At 35.3% G+C, this 24,207-nt stretch overlaps 2 protein-coding genes across 5 annotated transcripts in view; one reads left to right on the top strand and one right to left on the bottom strand.

Moving 5' to 3' along the window:
* Window positions 1-24,207, top strand: part of LOC136036404 (uncharacterized) — a 180,504-nt gene that overhangs the window by 86,366 nt on the left and 69,931 nt on the right. The gene's annotated exons all lie outside the window — the stretch shown is intronic.
* Window positions 3,245-24,207, bottom strand: part of LOC136036402 (interferon-induced very large GTPase 1-like) — a 97,002-nt gene continuing 76,039 nt past the window's right edge. The window contains exons 2-3 of one of the 2 annotated variants that reach the window (XM_065718608.1): window positions 17,900-18,007; window positions 3,245-8,589 (exon numbers count right to left, since the gene is read on the bottom strand). In XM_065718608.1, coding sequence (XP_065574680.1) covers window positions 3,972-8,589; window positions 17,900-17,910 — 4,629 coding nt within the window. In that variant the 5' untranslated portion in view covers window positions 17,911-18,007 and the 3' untranslated portion in view covers window positions 3,245-3,971. The remainder of the gene's footprint in view (window positions 8,590-17,899; window positions 18,008-24,207) is intronic. The other variant, XM_065718609.1, reaches the window with a different exon arrangement.

Genomic DNA, 24,207 nt, shown 5'->3' with positions numbered 1-24,207 from the left:
TGGGCACTGCTAGGGCACTCTTTAGTATATTTTCATTTGAGAAAAAAGCGGGTTTTTTATTCTTTTTTGGATCCCTTTCCAAGTCAGGCCAAAAAACCCCTATGTGGAAAATGTTTGCCAGAAATCTTCCACCTTCCCCCAATGGAAAGTTTCTTGAGGGAATTGCTCAATGAGGAATTTGATCCAGTAATACTTCTCCCATGGATCTCCTCCTCTCCGACGGTAAATCTCCGAAAGACATCTACCCCCACAGAAAACTTTCTCTTGATATTTTCTTCAAATTATATTTAAATGTAAAATAAAGTCACCAAAGAGAAATTAAGACAAATAAAATCAATAATCAATGTATATGATTTCTGGCAAATTTCAACCCCAGAAAAATTGCCCTTGCAGAAAAAGCTTTTCTACAGACCCCCAACCTAAAAAAAAGGATCTGTATACTTCCCAATAATAAAAATATATGTAAACAATTGGTACATTTTATATTTTGCAGCCCTTTCTCCAGGGGCTGTGAGGGGAAGTCTTCCCCAAAATTATAGCTACTGAACCTTTCAACTACGCTGAACATAAAAAAAACTGTCATAAAATCTTGATTAATGGTATTGGAAAGGGCTAGGAGACCTTCTGTCTAGTTGTTCACTTAATAAGGACGCCACAACTTTTGATTTCAATTCCAACAGGCCCTCTTTCGATCTCCTAGGAATATTGGTTCGATAAGAGCATCCCTGGGAAGAAGAAAACATACGAATCTATACTCTTTCTTCTGGTGAACAATACTTAATACCACTTTTTTGAATGTGGGAGCTTGAAACTCTCCCATATTCAAAAAAGTTTACTCTGACGCGCTGAAACTGATTGTGTGCTCTTCAATAAGATTCCTTGGCTATTATGGGATTTACCCCCTTTCTCCAAAATAAAAAAAATACTTTTGGAGGGTAATATCAAACTTCATTGATATTCTATATTTGGAATCAGCATTAAAAAACTAATTCTTTTGATGTATCTATTGTTATTTTGAAAGTAAGCAGTGACGAAGACACATTTTCTATCCATCATAAACACAAACAACAAACTAGAATATAAGACGAAACTTGCATTAAAATCCAACTATCAAAATAATGTTTTTTAACAGTCCTAGCATCTTTACTTCAGGGAAATTCAACCAGGATGGACACATAAAGTAAGACAAAAGATGCAATTGCTTCTTCCTTCTGTGTGCTCTTCCTTCTCTCTTCTCTCTATTCATCATTTTACTCTTTCTTATCTCGAATAAAGTTCCAAGTTAGTTTTCATCTTAATGTTTAGCCTCTTCATTTTCCCAGTTTTGGTCCCCAGTTGGATTGAAAAGACATCTCTAATTTATCAAGTTATCATCATTAATACTTAAATGGCCGCATAACTATTTTAAGCTTATTCTTTCCGCTTTCGACCTCAACAGTGGGGCCAAACCCTTTTATACTAAATTAAAACCCTTGCGTTTCTGAAGCATATCTAGTTCTGAAAATACTTCTGTTCTACAGTTTTAGATATGTCAAAATATTCAGTTAAGGTTAAAGTTCCACTGTCTAAAAACCTGTCTAAACTTTCCCTCTTCTACTTGTTTATATATTTTTGAGTTTCCTTTGCTGTTGGGCTGAGTCACTCCATACATACAGTTCGTTATGTTTGATTATTTTTCCAGAAACGCTTACTAATAAAATAAGTAATTCCAATTTTAAAAGACATAAGTTACATCGATATTAAGCTGAAATTTTCAATAAGGGCAAGAATTGACGTGAGGCGATATGGTTGTCTATGTTTTAACATTTTTATATGGGTAATAATCTTTGTACTAGGTGTCGGGCGCTCATGCCAACGAACTAACAACCCCTCACAACTTTAACCCACCTTAAGTCAACAGAACCCTGCATGCTCTTCCTTAACCCTCCCACCTGTCTCTTCCTTAACTGTCTCCAATAAAGTTTCAAGTTATTTTAGATCTTAATATATAGCCTCTTTGCAACTCTCAAGGGTTTTCGACTTTATTGGCCCCAATTGGTTTGAAAAGAACTAATTTTTTGTAAGCTCATCTTTATTCATCACTAGAATAGCCCATAGCCATTTTAATCCTTTTTTCACCTTGATCGCAGAACCGAACCACTTTATACTAAATTAAAACCTTATATATACATATATGTATATATATATGTATGTATGTATATGTATGTATGTATATGCAATTATATAAGCATATATACAACATATGCTTACACACTTGTTCATATACGAGTATACAAGTTTTCAAGGGAAAAACTGTGATGAACCAAAAACTGACAATCATGGTTATGATTAAGTGATAAGTACTGAAAATAGATCAGCACTATTCGAAAGCGTGACACCTTAAAACAAAGTTCTTGGAAACAGAAATTTTTGGATTTATACAGAAACTGAAATTTTTCACAAAGCAGAGAAAAACCTCTATAACTGGTACGCTAAATTCTATCATTTTTTCCTTCCTGATCCAGGGCACAAGTTGCGACGATAATTTGTTGTGAAACCCATTCCTTTTAAAAACTAAGCACCCGAATGTAGTTTTTATTTTAAATCAATTAGGTATACAAAATGAATACTATTACAAGAAAAATCTATTCAAACACAGCACGAATGCAAATATTGTTTATGAAAATATCAATTTTTAATATCATTAAAATCATTTTTAATATCATTAAATATCAATTTTTGTGACAGAGTTTTGTTTCCAAAATCCTTAAGGAAGTCTACCTTTCTTTTAATTTTGTTTGCAATCCTTTCTGTATCTCCTGAGAGATTTTCAGAATTTCCCAATGTGTCAGATGGGTTCAATCCATAGTGAACTGCAATTTCCTTGTTATACCTCCGTAATAAGTATTCCCGATAATCAGAAACAGGGGTACCTATATCAGGCTGCATCCAGTTAGGAAATTTCTTTGAAAAATCGGCATATCTCCATCTCTCTTCGTTTGATTCACCATGATTCAGAACGAAACAATCTTGAAGAGGAGCTGTATTACAAGCTGTATCACTTAATTTCTTGGTTTCCAAATAACGCCAACCAACCAGACCATCTGGCTGATGAAAGGTATCATGAGGACTTTTGTGAAACTCTTCAAGAAAGCAAGGGCTCTTACATAGAGGACATTCCTCTTCGCATGCCTTGCAAAAAGCTGCTTCGAAGTGAATATTTGTTTCAAGTTGTGCCGAAACATTATCAATGACATGATCTATGTTCAAGTCAAGAGAAGACAAAGAAGATGCTTTTACTATGTCTTCAATGTGTCGTAGCTCAAAATTAACGGGCGATTCATCCAGTTCATTCCAGCCGAAAGTACTCATTTCTTTTCTCAATGAGTCAGTAATATATGTGGTCTGAAACATTCTTAGTAATCCAAATAGATTACGATAAAAATTCGATCCTGTTTTTTTATTGCTCTCATACGCATTTCTTAAGCATGTTTCAAGTTGATTGTTAAACTTAACCATTGGATAATCTTCAAGAACTATATCAACATCAAATTTAATCAGCCTATTAGTTGTAAGCCTTTTTAACATGGAAGGATTAGTAATGTGATATCTTCACTAATACCTTCTGACTCTACTATTTCAATCAGATACAAATCCATATGCCCTTGTATAGTTTTTGCATATTTAGGCCAGTTTTTTTTTTCTTAAGTTGGACATCACCATTTCCTGAACTTCCTTTTCAAAGGCTTTAGCAGAATGTCTGGAAAAAAAGTCAGCAACCCTTGATGCCTTTAAATCCACATCACCCAAACCACTTGCGATGTCAAGACAGAATCCTCGCATTGCATCCTTCATTAACAGGAAGCGCTTGTAAACAGAATTTTCTTGCTCCCACTTTCCTTGAATTTCCTTAAAAATATTCAATAGTGAGTCGTACGCAAATTTGTGGAAAATTTTCCGTGTTTCTCTATCAATTTTTCGGTCTTGATGTTTCAAAAATTTTCAACCTCACTAATGACATCGTACACAACAAGTTCAGAATAACATTTTCTTCCGGTTGTGATACTGACTATTATAGAATCTACCGCTTTTTCCATTTTTTTTTTATTGCTTTCACTCTGAGAAGCCAATCCAATCATTTTCTTGGCTTTTTGCCAAGTCCATTTACTGGCCGAAAGTCCATTTTGGCCAGTATTATTTTCCTTGTCAGATAAGAGGTCAAGCTCTAATGACTCAATTGTCTGGTTATTTTTGTAAGCCTTTAGAACTGCATCTTTAATATCCATTGGAGGATTTTCTTTCTGAGCTTTTTGCACAATCTCATTAAAATATGAATCAAACTCTTCAATCAATTTCGTCTTTGGAATGGCTTGGAGACTCTTGTCTCTGAATACTTTCATTATTTTGTCTGTCATTTCTTTTTCATATTCCTCAACTTTCTTGTCAAAGAAAAGCAAATTTCTCAAGAATAATTGCAGTCCATCACACCATTGACTTGTTTGACGGGATATAGTATCTTTCACCTTACTTCTATAATTAATTTCAAATTTTTGGTTTTTTTCATTCTTAAAAATTTTCTCCACCTGTTCCTTAAATTTTTTGGTATGGGGCCTCATTACCAACTTAAGATCATCAACTGCTTTGCTTAATAAGGTGTTCTGGTCGCTTATCACCGAAGAGTTTTCTTTCTTATATTTGTCCTTAAGTAATTCAAATTGCTCTTCAAATGTTATGATATATGATTTCCTTAGGTTCAAATATTCTTTCTCTATTCCAGAGTAAACGTATCTGTCGCAGACTGTTTCAAAAGACAAGTCAAAATTAGAAGTGTTCAAGCATTCCAAAACTAATAGCAGATATTCGTGGATTTCTTCAATGTTTCGAGAAATCCAGCCTGTTTGATTAACGACCTGCTCATGAATATACTCTCGAAAATCAATAATTTCCATGCTAAAATCTTCGTTTGGGACGTCACTTGGTGGATTCCCGTTTTTATTACATCCAAATACACGTATGTCGCCATCATTGAGGAACATCGGTGGGAAGCTAATGGATGTGTGGAAATTTGAATCTTGGTGTGAATTTACTGTGGCAAGAGATTGAACAAGTGTATCTGATAGTTGTGTAAAATTGTTCAGAAGCCGGTTTCTGGTTCCCTCATTAATCTCTACTTTATTGTAAGCAGCAAAAATTTTGCAACTAAGTAGACCCCCTCTTTGTTCTGCCAATTTAGAGCCCTTATACGCAAGTGCAACAATTGGTAGTATGGCTTTCAATGCATTGTTTTGTTCACCATTGATAGTTAGAATGACTGCATCTGATTGCAAGATAGATAGGGCTGCAATTTTATTGTCACGCTTTGTACATCCGTGAATACCTGTCATTTCTGGTGAACGAACACCCTCTGTGTCCAAGATAACCACATAGTCATACTCTTTTCGGTTCACCGTCTTCACTAGGGTAACAGTAAGGCCTTTAGTGCACTGGCCTACACTAGTTGCGAGGCGAATACCAAACATTGTGTTCAGAAGTGTTGATTTTCCACTGCTTTGCTCTCCCAATACAGATAAGACAAAAAATCTTTTACTTGGAAGCAAAGAGCTTAAATTTTCAAAAATTGCACCGATCCAATCCTCATTGAGCATGTTGGCGTCTCCATCATATAGCTCCAAAGTTTCCCCTGCTATCAAACAAGCTGCTGCCAAGTGGGGTAAATTTTCTAAATCTCCACACTGTCCAGCTGAATAATATAAAGAAACCTCCCTCCATAAATGACGAAGTGAGAGAAGAGCATAGTTTCGCTTCTGTTTTGCACTCTCATACTCTTTCCATTTAGATTCAATCTGACTACAAAATTCAGGACCCCTGCTGGATGATTGAGAGCTTCTCAAGTAGTTATATTGTTTCTGTTTCAATAAATTTTCTAATTGAGCATCAATTCCTGACTTTTTTATATTCACTGAAATAGCATCTTCAATAACACGAAGATGAAGTATGATTTGATCAATATTATTTTTTTCGAATCCTTGCAGGAAATAATTGATAAGCGGGTCATTTCTGTTATTGTTTTTGAATCGAAACTGTTCTTCATCGGTTATCTCTTCCGCTATCACTGATCGACTGCCTGTGTCATTGACAAGTTCAATTTTTTTCAATTTTTCTCTCAATTCCCCTTCTTTTGAAAAGCTCTCTTGTAATATCAGAATTTTTGACCTATAATTTTCCAAGCCAGTCATTTTAGAAATGTCCATATACATTTGTCGTAAATTATCAATATCTGACCTTGGAGAACCTTCAAAAGGGAGTATTGAATGCATTGAATGTTCGTGGTGTCCAGTTTTGCGAAAAACGGCTTCTAATACAAGTTTTTGCTGGATTTGAATAAAATAGTCTAAGGGACCCTCAATAAAATGAAAGGGATGGTGCTTTGATTTGGCTCTTTTTAAGCTAGGTGCCCATACTGTAATTGATTGGGGTAAATCTTTTCTGTGTGAATGTTTGCTCATAAAATGGGGAACCTTATTTGATTCAGATATAAATTCGTCTTCTACAATTAAGCAGTCAATGAATTTTGTTAGGAATTTCCAATAGGGTTCAAAATCCCCCCGAATATGTATGACAATGCAAGGTTTCTTATTCATATCATTATTCCCGAAGCAGACTAAGCCTTGCCCAACCTCTATACTTGAATCCTCAGTATTTTCTAAAGAGACTTTTAAATTGAAAAGATCTTTCATGATATTTCTTGTAAAACTATCAAAGCTTTTCACTTCACTTATTACTGCAATTCGAGGCAGTTCTAAGTCTTCCCCAAGGAATATGTCTTCTTTTGTGTGATCTAACCATTTTGTTATCCTAAGCAATTCTAAAGTGTCTCTGGAACATATAGGAATAGCAAATCTTGATTCTAGAAGAAGTTGTAGAACATTTATATTATCTCTGAGTGAATACATGCTTAGCAGGTTGGAAACATTCAATTTTTGTTCTTCTATTTTCGGTTCCATTTCAGGCCAAAAGTCTTCCTCGGACTCTACAAAATCATTTGATTCTTCGTCAGGTAAATTACAATATTTCAGTTCCAGACGGTGAAGCAATCTGTACGAAATATTACTTAAATCACGAGGACAATCTATGATGAATGTACTAACTAAACTTTCTTCTCGAGACTGTTGTTTCGTTAGTTTGTGAATGCATACTCTGTTTGGTTTATTCAGTTTAGATTGCTTAGTCAAGTCAGTTCTAACGCTCATAATGGGAGTCAAAACCTCGACTTCGCTTTTCACTTCAGTCTCTTGTGCGTTCTGGACAACATTTTCTTGAGCCAAAGGCTTTATCTTTTGTTGTCTTCGTAAATCTTCGAGTGGCAGCATATTTTTCCTTGCCAGTTCTCCATCAATATTATGGTACTTGGAACGAAGATCTTGTATATCTTTGAACTTTACATCTTTTGTTAAACCCATCCAGGCATTTTTGATCAATTCAGCTTGATTTTCGAACTTAGTACCGAGAAGACTCCAAACAGGAATAAGACTTTCCATATCTCCTCTATCTATGATAATCCCTTCTTCAGGTGTTTTTTTGATTAGTTCACTAAACAAAGCAACACTAGGAACTGCTTGTGGTCCGTAAACAACCAGACATATGTCCTCACTTGATTGTATTCCCGCCATTCTGAGTTTCTTTTGATATTCATTTTTTTTTTTATAGTTGACATTTGCTTCAAAGCTCATTCCTAGTCCCTGCCAAAATAATGAGGCTGCAAATTCCTTCTCTGCATTTGACGCTAAATCAGAGACTGAGCAGCTATCTTTTGCTCTGATTTCACATGAATAATGCACTACGCCTCCGTAGTGATGAATGCCTCTTGGATAATGGGACCCAAAAGTGTGCAGAAAGTCTTCTGCCTCCGGCATTGTCTCTATTCTCTCCAATTCGGCTTCAGCCTCACTACTTAATTTCATCTGATTGGAAGGAATTCTGAAAGATCCTACTGGATGAATTCCAAGCTTATGGAAAACAGTGCTTTCTAACTTGGTGTTACTAGAGGAACAATCACTCTTGCAACTGTTATCGACAAATTTGATTCCAGCTGAAAACAAACTTAAATTAAAACTACCACCATTGGCCCATCCGCTCTCTATAAATCTATTTACTTCATCTTTCGACTGTTCTCTACTGCTAGAATAGATAGTTCTCGATACAATTGGTAGAGAACATCCGAGGAGTTCAATATCTTCTGGGATTTTAAGTAAAGGCGCCTTTGCTTTTAGCAGCAAATTAGAATCGTCTGCACCATTAACACCATATCGTGCCAGACCAGAACTAAGCCGGGAGATAAAAGAACTATCTTTAGGACTTGTTTTAGCATTTATAGCCAACAAGGTTTCTTTTACCTTTGAAACAACGTTTTGCAGTATATGTCTTATTTCTTCTTCAGATATATTTGAGAGAACATCTTCTGGTCTAAATTTTGAGCCAGATAAGAGTTCAACATCCCCAGAAAAACGATTTAGCAAGTCTACAGCAGATGAACGGCAGATTGGGTTTCCTTGAAGAAGAACTGTTGCTTCTCTTCCAAGACTACTTAAGTCACTCATTTTCTTCTCCGACCTGTAAAATAATAAGCATTTAAACAACATGTTAACGACCAAACTGAAAGATAAAATTATCGTAAGAAAGTGATCAGCTATACATAAATCACTTTTGATTGAAAAGTATTTCAATCATACTTTTACAGTATACTTTTACAAGTAAAATTAAATAAAAAAAAACAAGTTTTTTGAAATGAAAGTAAGGAGCGACATCAAAACTTAAAACGAACAGAAATTACTCCGTATATGATAGGGGCTTTTCCTCCTCGACACCCCGCTCCTTACGCTAAAGTTTTTTATTATTTTAAAAAGTAGAGTTGCGAGAAAGAATCAAACTTTAGCGCAAGGAGCGGGGTGTCGAGAAGGAAAAGCCCCTTTCATATACGGAGTAATTTCTGTTCGTTTTAAGTTTTAATGTCGCTCCTTACTTTCATTTCAAAAAACTTGTTTTTTTTTATTTAATTTCTGAAAGTTTTTGAATTAATGCATGTCTGATTTTGGCTCTGCGTACATAAATTATTAAAATTAAATTTGCATATTAATTCTTTTTTTGGCTAAAAGGCTTTCTCTTAGTTTTGATCAGACGATTTTGAGAAATAAGGGGTGGGGAAGGAGGCCTAGTTGCCCTCCAATTTTTCGGTTACTTAAAAAGGCAACTAGATCTTTTAATTTTCAACGAACGTTTTTATTAGTAAACAAAATACGTAATTTAAGAATTAACTTACGTCACAAACTTTTATATTCTTATATTTTTGATTATATATATGAGAGGGACATGGGAGAGTGAGTCGTGGTTCCACATATTCATAATCTAATAAGCGAAGGGCAAAACATCATCTACTCAAAAATAATAATAAGCTCTACTTAAGTTGAGCAGTATTTTCAGCTCAATTGGGCAAAATATGGCAAGGACTGCAGAGAAATAAAACCCAAAAAAAAATTCAAGCCTTAATGAAAATTAAGAACTTATATTAAAACTGTTTAGAAAATAATAGTTAACCAAACAAAGGGCTCATTTGAAAGGGATCAAAGACCGACAAGATGACAAAAAATATATTACAAAGAAAATTCATTGCAACGATGCTTTTCTCCTGATTTATATTTTTTTTTTCAGAGGTACTGCTTTATCTTTGCCTTAATAAATAGTCACATTCATTGCATTCGTTCATTCGAATTCGCTCATTGCATTCCTCCTCCTCCTTCTCTAGATCACTTCCAATAGAAAGAATGCTCTTATAAACTTGGGAGGGGGCTTATTCAATTGAAAATTCGAAGTTCTAATGCCTTTTAAAGAGACCAACCTACCCTGTGCCTTGTTTACAACCCGCCATTGCAGAACCCTCCAAGACATCCAAGACTAATTAAACTTTTGAGATGGCTATTTGTCCAGAGAAGTCAAAATCTTCAATAAAGTTACCTTTGGTAATACCATAACCCAAATACTCCTGGGGTAAAGGTTATAAATAATAAAAATTGTCAAGCGCTTACAAATATGGTTTGTTGTTATATAATAAAAAAAAAATATGATTCACTTGAACTTGGTAGTCCAATTGGCTCGAAACTTTAAGACGATTATGGGCTAGGAGGATCATAAACTTTGTTGAGGAGTGGGGAGAGTATTACAGGTCCTGGAAACGAGCTAAAGATCTTTTTGTCCCTAGGCAGTTTCATAGATGGGCGCAGGCAGGGGAGGAGCAGGAGGGGGGCCATGACCCCTCTGGAAATTTGAAACTATAAAGTAATTAGAAGGAAACCAAAGGAAAGAGAGGAGAATAGGGGAAAACCACGAAAAAATGTGTGTTGCCCCATGGTTGGCTGCCAGTCAATAGATTTTGACCCTTAATAAGGAAAATGCAAGTTCTAATTTGTGACTGAGTGACCCCTTTCCAGTTTTCCACATACATTTTTTTCTATATGATTTGCTAGGAGTAACAAAAAATAAAAAATGAAATTCTTCATAGTAATGAATGGTAAGTAAATAACGATCCTTGTGAATAACGAAAGCATAAGAGCCTACCTATTGATAAGATTCAATAAAGAATCGGCTTTTTATAGTAATCCTCAATATTTATTTGTTTATTAGTAATTAGTGCAGTTATTGGTACACAAGAAAGTTCGTATAATTTTAGAAAACACAAGAAAAACAACTTAATAAGGGGCAATTTCGGTACAAAAATATACCGTAAACTTTTGCTTTCAATGCAAGAGTAAGGTGAATCAGGGAAAGTCCGACACCCACCTCCAATTCGTCTATGGTCCATTGTATCTATGGGAGGCTTTCAATTTTCTTCCATATTAGTAGCAGTAGGCAATAGTACCATTAACTTCCGGCAGATTTAACACGCCTTCCAGTCGTGTGACGGCGATTTTTTAGGAACACAGGTAACTTAATTTACTGTGACTTACGCAGATTATAAAGTAAGTGAGATAGAAATTTTTCATTTCTTAGAAACTAGAAGACAAGGGGCACCTTCCTGATTTTTTTTTTTTTTTAAACAAGCTAATAATATTTGTTGAAGAGGTATAAGGGGTGTCGTCCTACTCCCGAAAAAGCCAATTTGAGGAAAATCCAAAATGTCGGACTTACCCCCTATGAGGGAAGTTTGGCAGGAGTGTTGGTCTTACCCCATATCACCAACAATCGATATTTAAAATGGTGGAACAGATTCTAAGCTTTAGATAATAAGGGTTGAAGCCAGTAACCATCCCTAGATGGCTCTACTTACTTAATGGGATGTAGTGTTTTGTTGACCATTCATGTATTGTAGTTCTGTGCCTGCTTTCGCTTATCTTTCTCCCTTTTCATTGTATTTCCGTCTTAACTTTTACATGTGACGGGTTTTCGAATAAATTCATCCATTCATTCGTAATTCCCCCTCAAATAAATTCATCCATTCATTCATATTTTGCTTTGTCTTTTCTAGACGTCTAGAAAGTATGTTCGGAAAACACAACACGGGGTTGGAGGAATATATGATTCAACTCAGCTAAAAAAAAAACCTAGCAGATATCTTCAAAGAGAATGTCTATACTACAGACTTCCTAAGTTTTTCAGATACCGCGCACTATCTTGCATGGCCATCTTATGAAGAAGACCGAAGTCAAAAAGCAAGTTTGTGGCGGGGGAAGGATCCAAGAAATTCCTGCTGAAATAGAAAAGGATATGGCTCAGGGTCTCCGAATGCTTGAAAAAATTCTCAGAAAGTAGGAATTTCTTGACCAAGTCCAAGACTATCTCATCCGGATCTAAGTTCAAACAAGATTTAAGGACAACCGACCTGGTCATGACTAGTGGGTGGGGTTCAAATGCCGGAACAAAATTTCACTAAAGAAACCAGAGAAAAAACTTTTGCAGCAATCTGACACCTTCATAATGCAAGGCTTTTATGAGATGTTGCATAAAACTGCCACGGATATGGATATTCTTGACAAGCCCCAGTGCTTGTTCAATTTGGACGAGACGTTTTTCTGCAGGGATCCTGGCAACAAGAAAGCTGCTGGGGCAAAAGGCTCACCAGCCACTTGTAGAACAGGTGGTAATGGAGATGAAAGTACAATTATCTTGGCCTGTATCAGGGCAAACGGGGAAAAACTCCCACCTCTAGTAGTTTTTCTTTGCAAATAATACTTGGACCTCCTGGATACTTGTATATGGAAGTTACCCTGTTGCATCTTACTCATCTACCAAGAAAGGATGGATGACGTCTGATCTCTTTCTGAACTGGTTTGAATTCCAATTTCTTCATCATGTAAAGATAAAGCCACTCCTCATATTAGATAGACATGGCTCTCATCTTTCTTTCGCTCTTGTCAAACTTGCAGACGAAAATAACGTGACGATTCTTAAGCTACCTCCATATGCACCCTGCATCAGAAACTCGCAAAATAGCAGTGGGATCACCCTGGTGACATTCTGTCAAAGAAGGATTTTGTATGTCTCTAATCGAAGCTATGGGATACCTATCTCACTCCTAGTGTGATCGAAAAGTCGTTCAAAGCAAGTGGAATATTCGATGTAAGTGTTCCAATGAGAGTAAACCCATCCATAATTGACCATAGCAAGCTTGAACCTGCCAAGTTGAGACGCTATGCACAAATGAAAAAGAAACAAGAGGAAAAGGCAGGCACATCTAAAGTCACAACCACCGTCAATATTGAACTAGAAAAATTTACCGTTTCTGTTACCGTTAGTCCAAGGAATTTCTTTGGCAGCCAATCAAAACTTTTGAAGACATTCTTCACTCAATCAAGCAGACCGACCTACTATCAGTTTCAGGAATAGAAAAACTGAAGCGTAAAGAGCGGGGCGTTGATGAAGAAGCAGCCCCTTTCATATACGAAGAAATTTCTGTTCCTTTTAAGTTTTAATGCCGCTCCTTACTTTCCATAAAAAAGAACCTGTTTTTTTCGTTTAATCAAATTATAGGCTCACTCGAACTTTACAAACGGAAAAATGAAAAAAAAACATAGCCTAATTTTAAAAGGAGTTGAAAATATATATACCAGAAATAAAAAGACTAAATAATAGCTGAAAATCATGATTAAAGAAGGTAAAATATCTCTAGAATACCAATGATGCATTTTTAGAATGTTGTATTTCCTAGGACTTTTAGTACATTCTTAATGGTACGTATACTTGCAGGAAAATTTGAGAGGATAGGAAGTTTACAGATGATACGTCCTATTAACCCCACAACAACTTAGTTTTATAGCAACATAGTTCTTCTCTGTTTTACTTTATACCTTATTCCAGTCCTAAGTTATACTGTCTATGTTATTTTGAAATCCAGGATACCCGTAAGCTATTTTGATTATAGTTAATAGTTGTAAATGTGGTTGTAAGTTGAAAGTTTTTGCTGAATATCCTAAGGCGTTGCTGGGATATTGCTGATACAACCTTATGTACAAGTCTGTTTTGATTAATATAAAATAAGATTTATTCATCATGAAATTCACATACAAAGTTACATTTCACTATTTCCCCGAAAGTTAATTGGCCTGTAAAGAAGGGAGAAGATAAACGAGTAACTTACTCAGAGAAAACAAAGTAATCACTTACTCACAGAGAGAAGAGCAAAAATGGAGAAGAAAAAAATGTAAATAAAATAAAAATTATTGAAGACAAAAATAAATAGATTGAATAGACTAAATCAATTAAGTAGACTAAATAGACTCTAATGAAACAATAATGAATAAACAAGAAAAACAAATAAATAGAGTAATTTACTATCCCCCTCAAAATGCCTTGAAAATTTCAACTTTGTACTGTAAACCGTTTTTAGATATTACTGATAAACCCTTTTAAATATTTGCTTGCACATAGAATGTTTTGATTTGGCTCAACACCACCCTCACCTTTTCTGAAAATTTTACCTTAATACTTTTAGCATTAACAATTTTAGTGGTGGTAGCAGCATTACTAGTAGTAGTGATATAAGTAGTTGTATTAGCAGTAGCAACAGTAATAGCATTCAGATAGTGCCTTTGGGTTAGATAAACCTCCCCTCAGCCTACTCTTTTCCACTTTATATTTTAAGCTGTTTCTGAGAGACTGATGATACATCCTTTGACAGCCTGCATTCACATAGCGTGTTTCGACTTGATTCAACATCCTCTTCAATAATGCCTGAAAGTTTGTTCTGCATGTCACTAATATTAGCAGTAGCTTTAGAATCAATTGCAGCATTAGTACCTTAATCATCTTTTGATACTAAACTATAAGTACTGAAGTAAGGTACTAAAATATATTCGGTTGGTTCTCAATATGTAATGAAAGCCTTAACTGAATATTTAATTCTGTCCCTGGGACATAGCTGCCATTTTGACTAACTCATATCTGGACACTGTGCTTCATTTTTGTCATTTCCTGAAAGTTCACCTTAATATCCTTAGCTTCAGTAGTAGTAGTAGCAGTTTTCATACAGCAGTAGCAGTAGCAGGGGTAACAGTAATGTTAGTGCCAGTTGTATTAGTAGTAGTGCTAGTACACAGAAAGCCTTGGCCAGTTGTATTAGTAGTAGTGCTAGTACACAGAAAGCCTTTTGGTTATTTCAACATCTCCTTTAACAAGCCCTGAAAGTTTCAATTTAACATACTAAGCCACTCCTGGGAAATTGCTTATAAGACATTTTGACAATGTCCATACACATAGTATGTTTGTATGTAGTTCAACACTTTTCTGTACCCTTGGCCTTTTTCGGACACAATGAGTAAAATGTAGATCCTTTTCCGATAACAAATACTACATCTAAGCAATAGACGAATTGCTCAGCTCACAACCCTTGTCAAAAGGATGTGGGGGGATTGTCTTCCCGAGTGGTATAGTAATTGGACCCTTTGGCTATGCTAAACAAAATTGGTATCTCAAAATTTTGATTGGATGTCTTTATGGGAATAAGGAGCATGGGAAAGGGTAATGGTTACCCCCCATTTGCTTTCGGTATTGTGTTGCGAGAGCAACACTTTGGTTTTGTTCCGTTTTTTTGTTTTTTTTTTCCTATGCCACCGATCTTGGCTTATTCCTGGAAACTGGTAAGGGTCTAACCTGTGCAGTTTTCACTGAAAGTTTGGACCTCAGGCCGGATTAATGACTATGACATTACAGTTTGAAAAGCTCCACAGAACTCTTTCCTGGGGCCAAAAAGGATGGTTTTTGATTGTCCACGAGCCAGAGACTATGGTGTGCGAAGTGAAGTGGAGTTATATAGCCTATGTCAGAGGAGTATCTGAAGTTGTGCAGCCAAACTTTCGTTTCATCAAACCTTGTTTCTGCTTTCGAGTGGAAAGCTCCGTTCTAGCGGGCAAGCAGGGAGGCACCACTTTCAAACTGAAGATGGACTAAAATCTATAAGTGTTAAATATATGCGGTTGTTACCCGGCCCCACAGCCAATATATCTTCTTTGAGTAATAAATAGAAAAATTTACCGAAGCAAAAAAACGGCATTTTCTCACGGGTCCGAAAGTGTTGCCGTGATTTCGGATGGGCTTATCATTTGTTTTTTTGGACTTGGGATTGAGGTAAATTTTATCAGATGTACCTCTTAAGCTTTAAAAGTTCTGTCATTGCTTAAGAAATTGGAGCTTATCGTTTGCTCCTTTCTAAGTGGTGATGTTAAAAGTTGGCCTACGGCAAAAAATAAATCAACTTTTGAACTCAGATAGAATTTTCTTTTCAACGGAAATCGATAGCTCTTGATGAGTTGATCAAGGTATATGTCATCCATTTTTTGGTACCAAAATTCCTTCAGAAGATATACTAGTTTGAAAGTTTCAAGGGGTTGACAATTTCAGTAGTAGGGTACGCACTGAAACCAAAAATAGGCTGATACCAATTGGGAGACAAGTAGGACTTGTAAGCAACAGTCGGCTGTTAGACCATAATCATTTTCGGCAACAAGGGGTGTGTAACTTTGGCTAGTTGGTGTACCTACTATTTGTTTCCGGTGTATTTGATGGTAAGACCAATTTGGTTCCAGTAGTTAGACATGCCGGGGACTTGTAAGTAATAATCGTCTGTTAGGCTACAATCATCTTCAGTGAAGAGGGGTTTGTAACTTTTGCTAGTTGGTGTTACCTACCCATACTCACTGTAACCTAGAATTAAGTGTTAACACAACGGGTAGAAGCGATAATGTAAAACAATGAAAGCGCTGAGGGGCTTGTAACTTTTGCTAGTTGGTGTTACCTACCCATACTCACTGTAACCTAGAATTAAGTGTTAACACAACGGGTAGAAGCGATAATGTAAAACAATGAAAGTGCTTAGGGGCTTGTAACTTTTGCTAGTTGGTGTACCCATACTCACTGTAACACAGAATTAAGCGTTTACGCAACGGGTACAAACGATAACGTGAAACAATGAGCCAGTTTTGTAATAATTAATAGAGTTTCATCTATGGTATTTTTATCCTGAAAAGTTACGGATAGCTTTATAATACCAACTAGATTATATTAGATATTGTTCCAAGTCTTGATCCGTCACGATGTCTACGATTGAAAAGGATAAAGTTCAACTGGCTCCAAAGTCAATTTGGTCCCTTCTTTTGGTATTATAGCTCGTGATGAGCTGATCAAAGTATATGTCATCCATTTTTTGGTACAAAAATTCTTTCATGAGATATACCAGTTTGAGAATTTCAAGGGATTGACAACTTCAGTAGTAAGGTACACACTGAAGCCAAAAATAAGGCGATACCAATTGTGAGACATGTAGGGGACTTGTAAGGAAAGGTCGGCTGTTAGCTCATAATCATCTTTGACAATTAGGGGTTTGCAAATTTTGCAATTTGGTGTACCTATTATTTGTTTCCAGTGTATTTGATGGTAAGACCGAGTTGGTTCCAGTGGTAAGACATGTAGGGGACTTGTAAGAAATAATCGTCTGATAGGCTAAAATCATCTTCAGCGATTGCTAGCTGGTGTAGCCTACCCATACTCACTGTAACCTAGAATTAAGTGTTTATGCAACGGGTACAAACGATAACGTAAAACAACATGGCAGTTTCGTAATAATTAATAGAGTGTCATCTATGGTATTTTGATCCTGAAAAGTTACACATAGCTTGATAATACTAATTAGATCATATAAGATACTGTTTCAAGTTTTCATCCGTCACGATGTCTACGATTGATAAGGATAACGTTCAACTGGCTGCAAAGTCACTTTAGTCCCTTATTTCGGTATTATCGATAGCTCGTGATGAGCTGATAAAAAATATGTCATAGTAGTTTTTTCATGATTAATAGTGTCATTTATGGTATTTTGATCCTGAAAAGTTACAGATAGCTTTATAATACCAACTGCATTATATAAAATATTGTTCTAAGCTTTCATCCGTCTTGATGTCTACGAATGAAAAGGATAAAGTTCAACCGGCTGCAAAGTCAATTTAGTCCCTTCTTTCTATATTCTTTTGTTATTGTTGTTTTTTCAACTCTGAGGAATAGCATTTGATCATGTGATTACTGATCGCGTTCTTCTTTGAACATAACGTTTGAAAAGCTTCGATAGGCTGACATCTTCAGCGTTTAACCGATAGCAAAGAAACAAAACCAAAGTGTTGCTCTTGCAACACTTTATTCGGCGGAGCCGGACAAAGGTTGCCGCAACACTTCACGTTGCTCAGGCAACGTAGGTCTAGTTAAAATTGGCTATAGAATTTTCAGTTTCAAACCGAAAACCCTTTTGAAGTTCTTACAACAACTCCTTCCATACGCAACACTTTGGTGAAAAAAAATTATATTTGAAACAAAGCGGTATTATCATAAATTTACATCTTTACACCGGACAGATTTAATCAACACTCCCCAAATACTCCCTTTGTCTTACCTACTCACCATGAGAATAAGATCTGAGTAATTAAGTTCTTCCCTTCAGTTTTCTACTTCAGCCTAATGTTCTTCACTTTACGCTAGCCACATCTTCTATTTCGGTTTTCTATAATGATAAAAAAATCTATGAGAATGACGACTAGTTTCAAAATCAAATCCTGTGACATTATCGTTGGTAAAACTGATTAATTAAGTCACCATATATACTTCATATCATTGTGAATTGTTATATAAATATATGTATAACAGATACCAAAGATTTGAAATAAGTGAAGATAAAAAGGTGAGGCTGGTCACCAAAAAGATCAATCAAGTGACAGCTTCACTAACCTAGGTAGCATTATTAGTGAAAACGATTGGTGCAGTGAAGATGGTAAATATCGAATAGCCAAGGCCCAAGGTTAATTTTTATGGTTGAAAGAATTTGGAACCATAGGAAGATTCGAGTATTGGAAGCTTCAGTGATGACAGTTTTAAGGCATGCTTCTGAAACGTGGGTGCTCCGAAACACGATGGAGGATTTGCAAAATGTTTTCCAGAAAAACTGCTAACGGATTATTTTGGATACACTAATCATTAGGGTATCCAAAATAATCCTTATTTGGTATCTGTGATACCACTCACAGAACAGTATCTGTGAATGAAGGATGGTAGATTGACCCGGATCATCATTTCGGACAATCATGTAAAAGCAAACAAAAAGCAGATCAACCCCAGGGTCAGTTGTGAAGATTTCAAAACGAAAGATTTAAGGGAAGTTGGAAATTCTTGGAAGGGTCTAAATAGGGAGGTTTTGAATATATAGACAAGGAGGAGGAGCGTTTGTAGCTGTGTTGGCCTCAGATGGCTTGGTTTTGCTTTGAGTTGTTAGTAGTTGTATTATTTATTTGTGCCCACTCTCAATAAATAAATGCAAAAAAGTGATGTACAAAATGAAACAAAAAAGAAGAAAACATATTTGACCATAAAATTAAATGCAAATATGTCATTCATATAAATTGAAGAGTCAGCGATGAATCGCAAAGTTTGCTAGAAAAAATTATCTTGAAGACCTTTGTTCCAATTGAGCTTGGTTGATGGACCGAGTGATTCCATAAATGGGTGAGGTTTCAGCACTAGAAAATCTTAGTGGAATGCTTGAGAACAATTTTGTAAATCTGTAGTGTACAAAACACATAAAAAGACGGGATATGATATTTTAGATAGGACAGCTGAAACAAAAGCAACTTTGAGTTTTAAAAAACGTAGAAATATTTCGACTTAACTTCCAGAAGCCTCTGTACACAGGGAAAACAAAATTATAGAAACAAAAAGAAAATTTAGCTAAAGTAAACAGAAAATGAAAGTAAAAAGAAAAAAGGAAAGCCAAAAATTACTCACTGATTAATCGCATCCGATTTAAGGGTGTTTTTGTTTCTTGTATTTTGTTTTGCTTTCTTTGGCTTTTATTTTTCAAGTTCTGTTGATTTGGTTTTTTTTTTTAATATATTTTTTTCCGTCGATAAATGCTTCCGGATTTTAAGTTGGAATATTTGAACCTTTGTTAATTTTAAAAGTTTTTTTCCAATGTCTTTTATAAAATGTTTTACCCATTTTTTAGTATTTTTATTTCTCTAGTTTGAAAATAAACCAGTAGTTCAGCCTAAGAAGATTTGACCTGTGTTTACATATAGTAATGGTTACTGGGAAGTGTACAGACGTTTTCAGGGGGATTTTTTTGGTATTGAGGGAGAGTTGAGGAGGGTGGGGGTTACGTGGGAGGAAAAAATACATATGAAAAGCTTTTTCTACTGAAAACGAGGAGCAGCATTAAAACTTAAAACGAACAGAAATTATTACGCATATGAGGGGTTTACCTCCTCGTAATTCCTCGCTCTTTAGGCTAAATTATTTTTAGTAATTTCAACTATTTATTCTACGGCATTTGTGATTCAGGGGTCATTCTTAAGGAATTGGGACAAAATTTAAGCTTTAGTGTAAAGAGCGAGGCATCGACGAGGGGTGAGCCCCCTCATATACGCAATAAAAACATACGAATATAGAAGTTCGCTACGTAAGTTAATTCGTAAGTTATGTATATTTTTACTTATGTAAACGTTAGTAAAAAATTAAAAGTTATAGTTGCCTTTTTAAGTAATCAAAAAATTGGAGGGCAACTAGGCCTCCTCTCTCGCTCCTTTTTTCTCAAAATCTTCCAATTAAAACTATGAGAAAGCCACTTAGCCCAAAAAAATTAATATGCAAGTTTCGTTTTAATTATTTTTGCGCGGCGAGCCAAGATAAAAAAATGCATTCATTTAAAAATGTCCAGAAATTAAACAAAATAAAAACAAGTTTTTTAAAATGAAAGTAAGGAGCGACATTAAAACTTAAAACGAACAGAAATTACTTCGTATATGAATGGGGTTTTTCCTCCTCAACGCCCCGCTCTTTATGCTAAAGTTTTTTACTGTTTTAAAATGTAGAGTTAAGAGAAAGGGTCAAACTTTAGCGTAAAAAGCGGGGCGTTGAGGAGGAAAAGCCCCTTTTATATACGAAGTAAGTTCTGTTCGTTTTAAGTTTTAATGTCGCTCCTTACTTTCATTTATAAAAAAAAACTTGTTTTTCTTTGTTTAATATATTTAAAATCAGCATTGAAATGCGATTCTTCTGATGTAGCCATTGGTATCAAAATTCCATTTTTTAGAGTTTTGGTTACTATTGAGCCGGGTCGCTCCTTACTACAGTTCGTTACCACGAACTGTTTGATATACACCACCATTGAAAAATTCAGATCGAATAAATAAATTTTATGACCATTTGCATTTGACAGGTGAAGACGTACATGAAAACTGGGAATTTTAATGACATATGGATTCTAATACCATCAGAAAAAGATATGGGTCTCTATGATGACCCATAATCCTGTTTTTCTCTGCAGGATCAGCAGGAAACAAAAGTTCTCTCGTCCACTCTTTAGCATGATGATTAGGAGAAATAAGTCAACCACATAAGAAACCAAACTTAGACTAAAGTCCTCTAAAAAATTTACTTCAAGCGAGTCTAGTATGGTAATCAGGCTTCTTGTCCCTTCATTTTTTTGTTCTTAATATAAATTTTTATATCTAGAGAATAGATATTTTCTAGAGAAGATCTTTTCCGATCTAGACGAACTTGCGCGTCTGAGTTCCAATCATGGAAAACAAGTGCAGTGCAGGGGCGATTCTTTCTCTAATTTAGCACCCGAAGGTACTTAAACATATATGACTTTTGCACCGATATGCATTGATATTAGTCGCATCACTGTTTTCTTAGTTGGAAAAGATTATCTAGTTCACTTTAAAGGGTCGTCCTCGTTACATAATTGAATAATTATATTATAATCATCTTGTATTCATTTGTTAATTTATATTTGTAACTTAAAAAGTTTACAAAAATGCAACAATAAAAAAAGTAATTTAAAGCTTAAAACAAAAGGAATTACCTTATATAATATAAACAATCTAAAACAAACAAATATAGTAATGAATGATAAAGTGAAATTTAAAACAACTGAAAAACAGACTGCATTTATCTTGAAAAATTCAAGAAAAATCATTGACAGGATAATAGCACTGCCTAAGTAACAAGCGAAATGGATTATATGTATTAATTATTTTATTTACTGTTAAAAAAACACTTTGTATGAAAGGATTTGTCATAGGATATCGTAAAGGATTTGTCATTAGGATTTTGTATGGAAGGATTTGAAGGATTTCGGAGTCTTGTCATTAACTATAACTATGCTTCTGGGTATGATATAGCCCCCCAAGGTGCTTGGGGCAAATGCTATAACTTATGATATTTTGAATGTTTTCCAAAATGATTTTTTATTGGCAATGGACATGTTTGACTCTGGGTCTCCAAAAAGGTGACGTGTAATAAGATAAAGCTTTTTGGGTATGTTTGACCGATGTTAAAATAAATTAAAACGTAATAAGTACATGCAGTGTGTCAAAAGGACGTATCACCAACGTGTTTGGTGACATTTTAATGCATTAAGTTAAAAAGTTCTGGGCAATATTGAGAGGAATAATGAACTAGTCAAAAGGCACCCTCTGCGTCCTACTACCATCACTGCTACTACTATACGGCAAAAGTTATAGCCTATGAGTAAAACTTTCAGGGAATGTTGAAATAAACCAAAATGGACTATATACGTGAAGGCTGTTATAAAGGCATATCAGCCGAATATAAGAAACTGTTTTAGGTATTCAGTTGAAACATTCTGGGAATTTTGATGGGATTATTGAAATAACCAAATGGCACTATGTATACATTATTACTAATGCTACTACTGCCTCTTTTGCCATTATTACCTACTAATACTAGTAGCTATACTACTTCTACTAGGCGAGACCAGTAAATGATTGGCACAGCCAACGTTCGGCCGAAGCAAATAATCAAACAGTTCGTGGTAACGAACTGTAGTAAGGAGCGACCCGGCTCAAGAGTAAACGAAACTCTAAAAAATAGAATTTTGATACCAATAGTGACATCAAAAGGATTGCATTTTGATGCTGATTTTAAATATATAAGTTTCATCAAGTTTAGTCTTACCCATCAAAAGTTACGAGCCTGAGAAAGTTTGCCTCACTTTTGAAAATAGGGGGAAACACCCCCTAAAAGTCATACAATCTTAACAAAAATCACACCATCAGATCCAGCATATCAGAAAACTGAAGAAGTTTCAAGCTCCTATGTACAAAAATGTGGAATTTCGCATTTTTTGCCAGAAGACTGATCACGGATGCGTGTTTATTTGTTTTTTCGTTTGTTTTTTTGTTTGTTTTTCCCCCAGGGGGAACTGAGTGGTCCTAGAATGTCTCGAGAGGGCTCATTCTAACGGAAATCAAAATTTCTAGTGTCCTTTTTAAGTGACCAAAAAAATTGGAGGGCACCTAGCCCCCCCCCCCCCAAACTCACTTTTTCCCAAAAGTCACCAGATCAAAATTCTGAGATTGCCATTTTATTTGTCATAGTCGAAAAACCTAATAACTATGTCTTTATGGACGACTTACTCCCCCGCAGTCTCCGTTGGAGGGGCTGCAAGTAACAAATTTTGACCTGTGTTTACAGATAGTAATGGTTACTGGGAAGTGTACACACGTTTTCAGGGGGATTTTTCAGGCTTAGGGGGGAGAGTTGAGAGTGGGGGTTACGTGGGAGGATATTTCCACGGAGGAACTTCTCATGGGGAAGAGAATTTCAATGAAGGGGGCGCAGGATTTTCTAGCATTATTTGAAAAAACAATGAAAAAATAAATATGAATAGTTTTTTTCTACTGAAAGTAAGCAGCAGCATTAAAACTTAAAACGAACAAAAATTATTACGTATATGAGGGGTTTATCTCCTTGTTATACCTCACTCTTTACGCTAAAGTATTTTTAGTAAATTTCAACTATTTATTCTACGGCCTTTGTGATTCAGAGGTCATTCTTAAGTAATTGGGACAAAATTTAAGTTTTAGTGTAAAGAGCGTGGAATCGACGAAGGTTGAACTCCCTCATATACGCAGTAAAAACATATAAATATAGAAGTTAATTACGTAAGTTAATTCGTAAGTTACGTGTATTTTTTACCAATGAAAACGTTTGTAAAAAATTAAAAGTTCTAGTCGCTTTTTTAAGTAATCAAAAAATTGGAGGGCAACTAGGCCTCCTCCCTCGCTCCTTTTTTCTCAAAATCTTCCGATTAATTGCAATTAATTGATATGCAAATTTCGTTTTAATTATTTATGTGCAGAGAGCCAGGATCAAAACATGTATTAATTCAAAAACGTCCGGAAATTAAATACAAAAAACAAGTTTTTTTAAATCAAAGTAAGGAGCAACATTAAAACTTAAAACGAATAGAAATTACTCCGTATATGAAAGGGGTTTTTCCTCCTCAATGCCCCGCTCTTTACGCTAAAGTTTCTTACTGTTTTAAAAAGTAGAGTTAAGAGAAAGAGTCAAACTTTAGCGTAAAGAGCGATGCGTTGAGGAGGAAAAGCCCCTTTCATATACGGAGTAATTTCTGTTCGTTTTAAGTTTTAATGTTGCTCCTTACTTTCATTTAAAAAAACTTGTTTTTTTTATTTAATCACAATTAAAAAGCAGATAGGACTTCTGGTGAATTACATAACTCTGTGATATGGCAGTATTTTATTTTCATAAATGTCTTTAACCCTTGAACATACAGTGAATCCAGAATTCTGTTCAAATTTTGTCTAGAACTTCACGCATAACTATAAACACTTTATAGGGCATAATATCATGTTGTATTCTCTTATTATCTGCCTGTCT

Source organism: Artemia franciscana, chromosome 15, assembly GCF_032884065.1.
Source record: "Artemia franciscana chromosome 15, ASM3288406v1, whole genome shotgun sequence".
Classification (NCBI taxonomy): Eukaryota; Metazoa; Arthropoda; class Branchiopoda; order Anostraca; family Artemiidae; genus Artemia; species Artemia franciscana.
The sequence above is the reverse complement of the archived record's forward strand: the minus strand, read 5'-3'. Positions and strand labels throughout refer to the sequence as shown.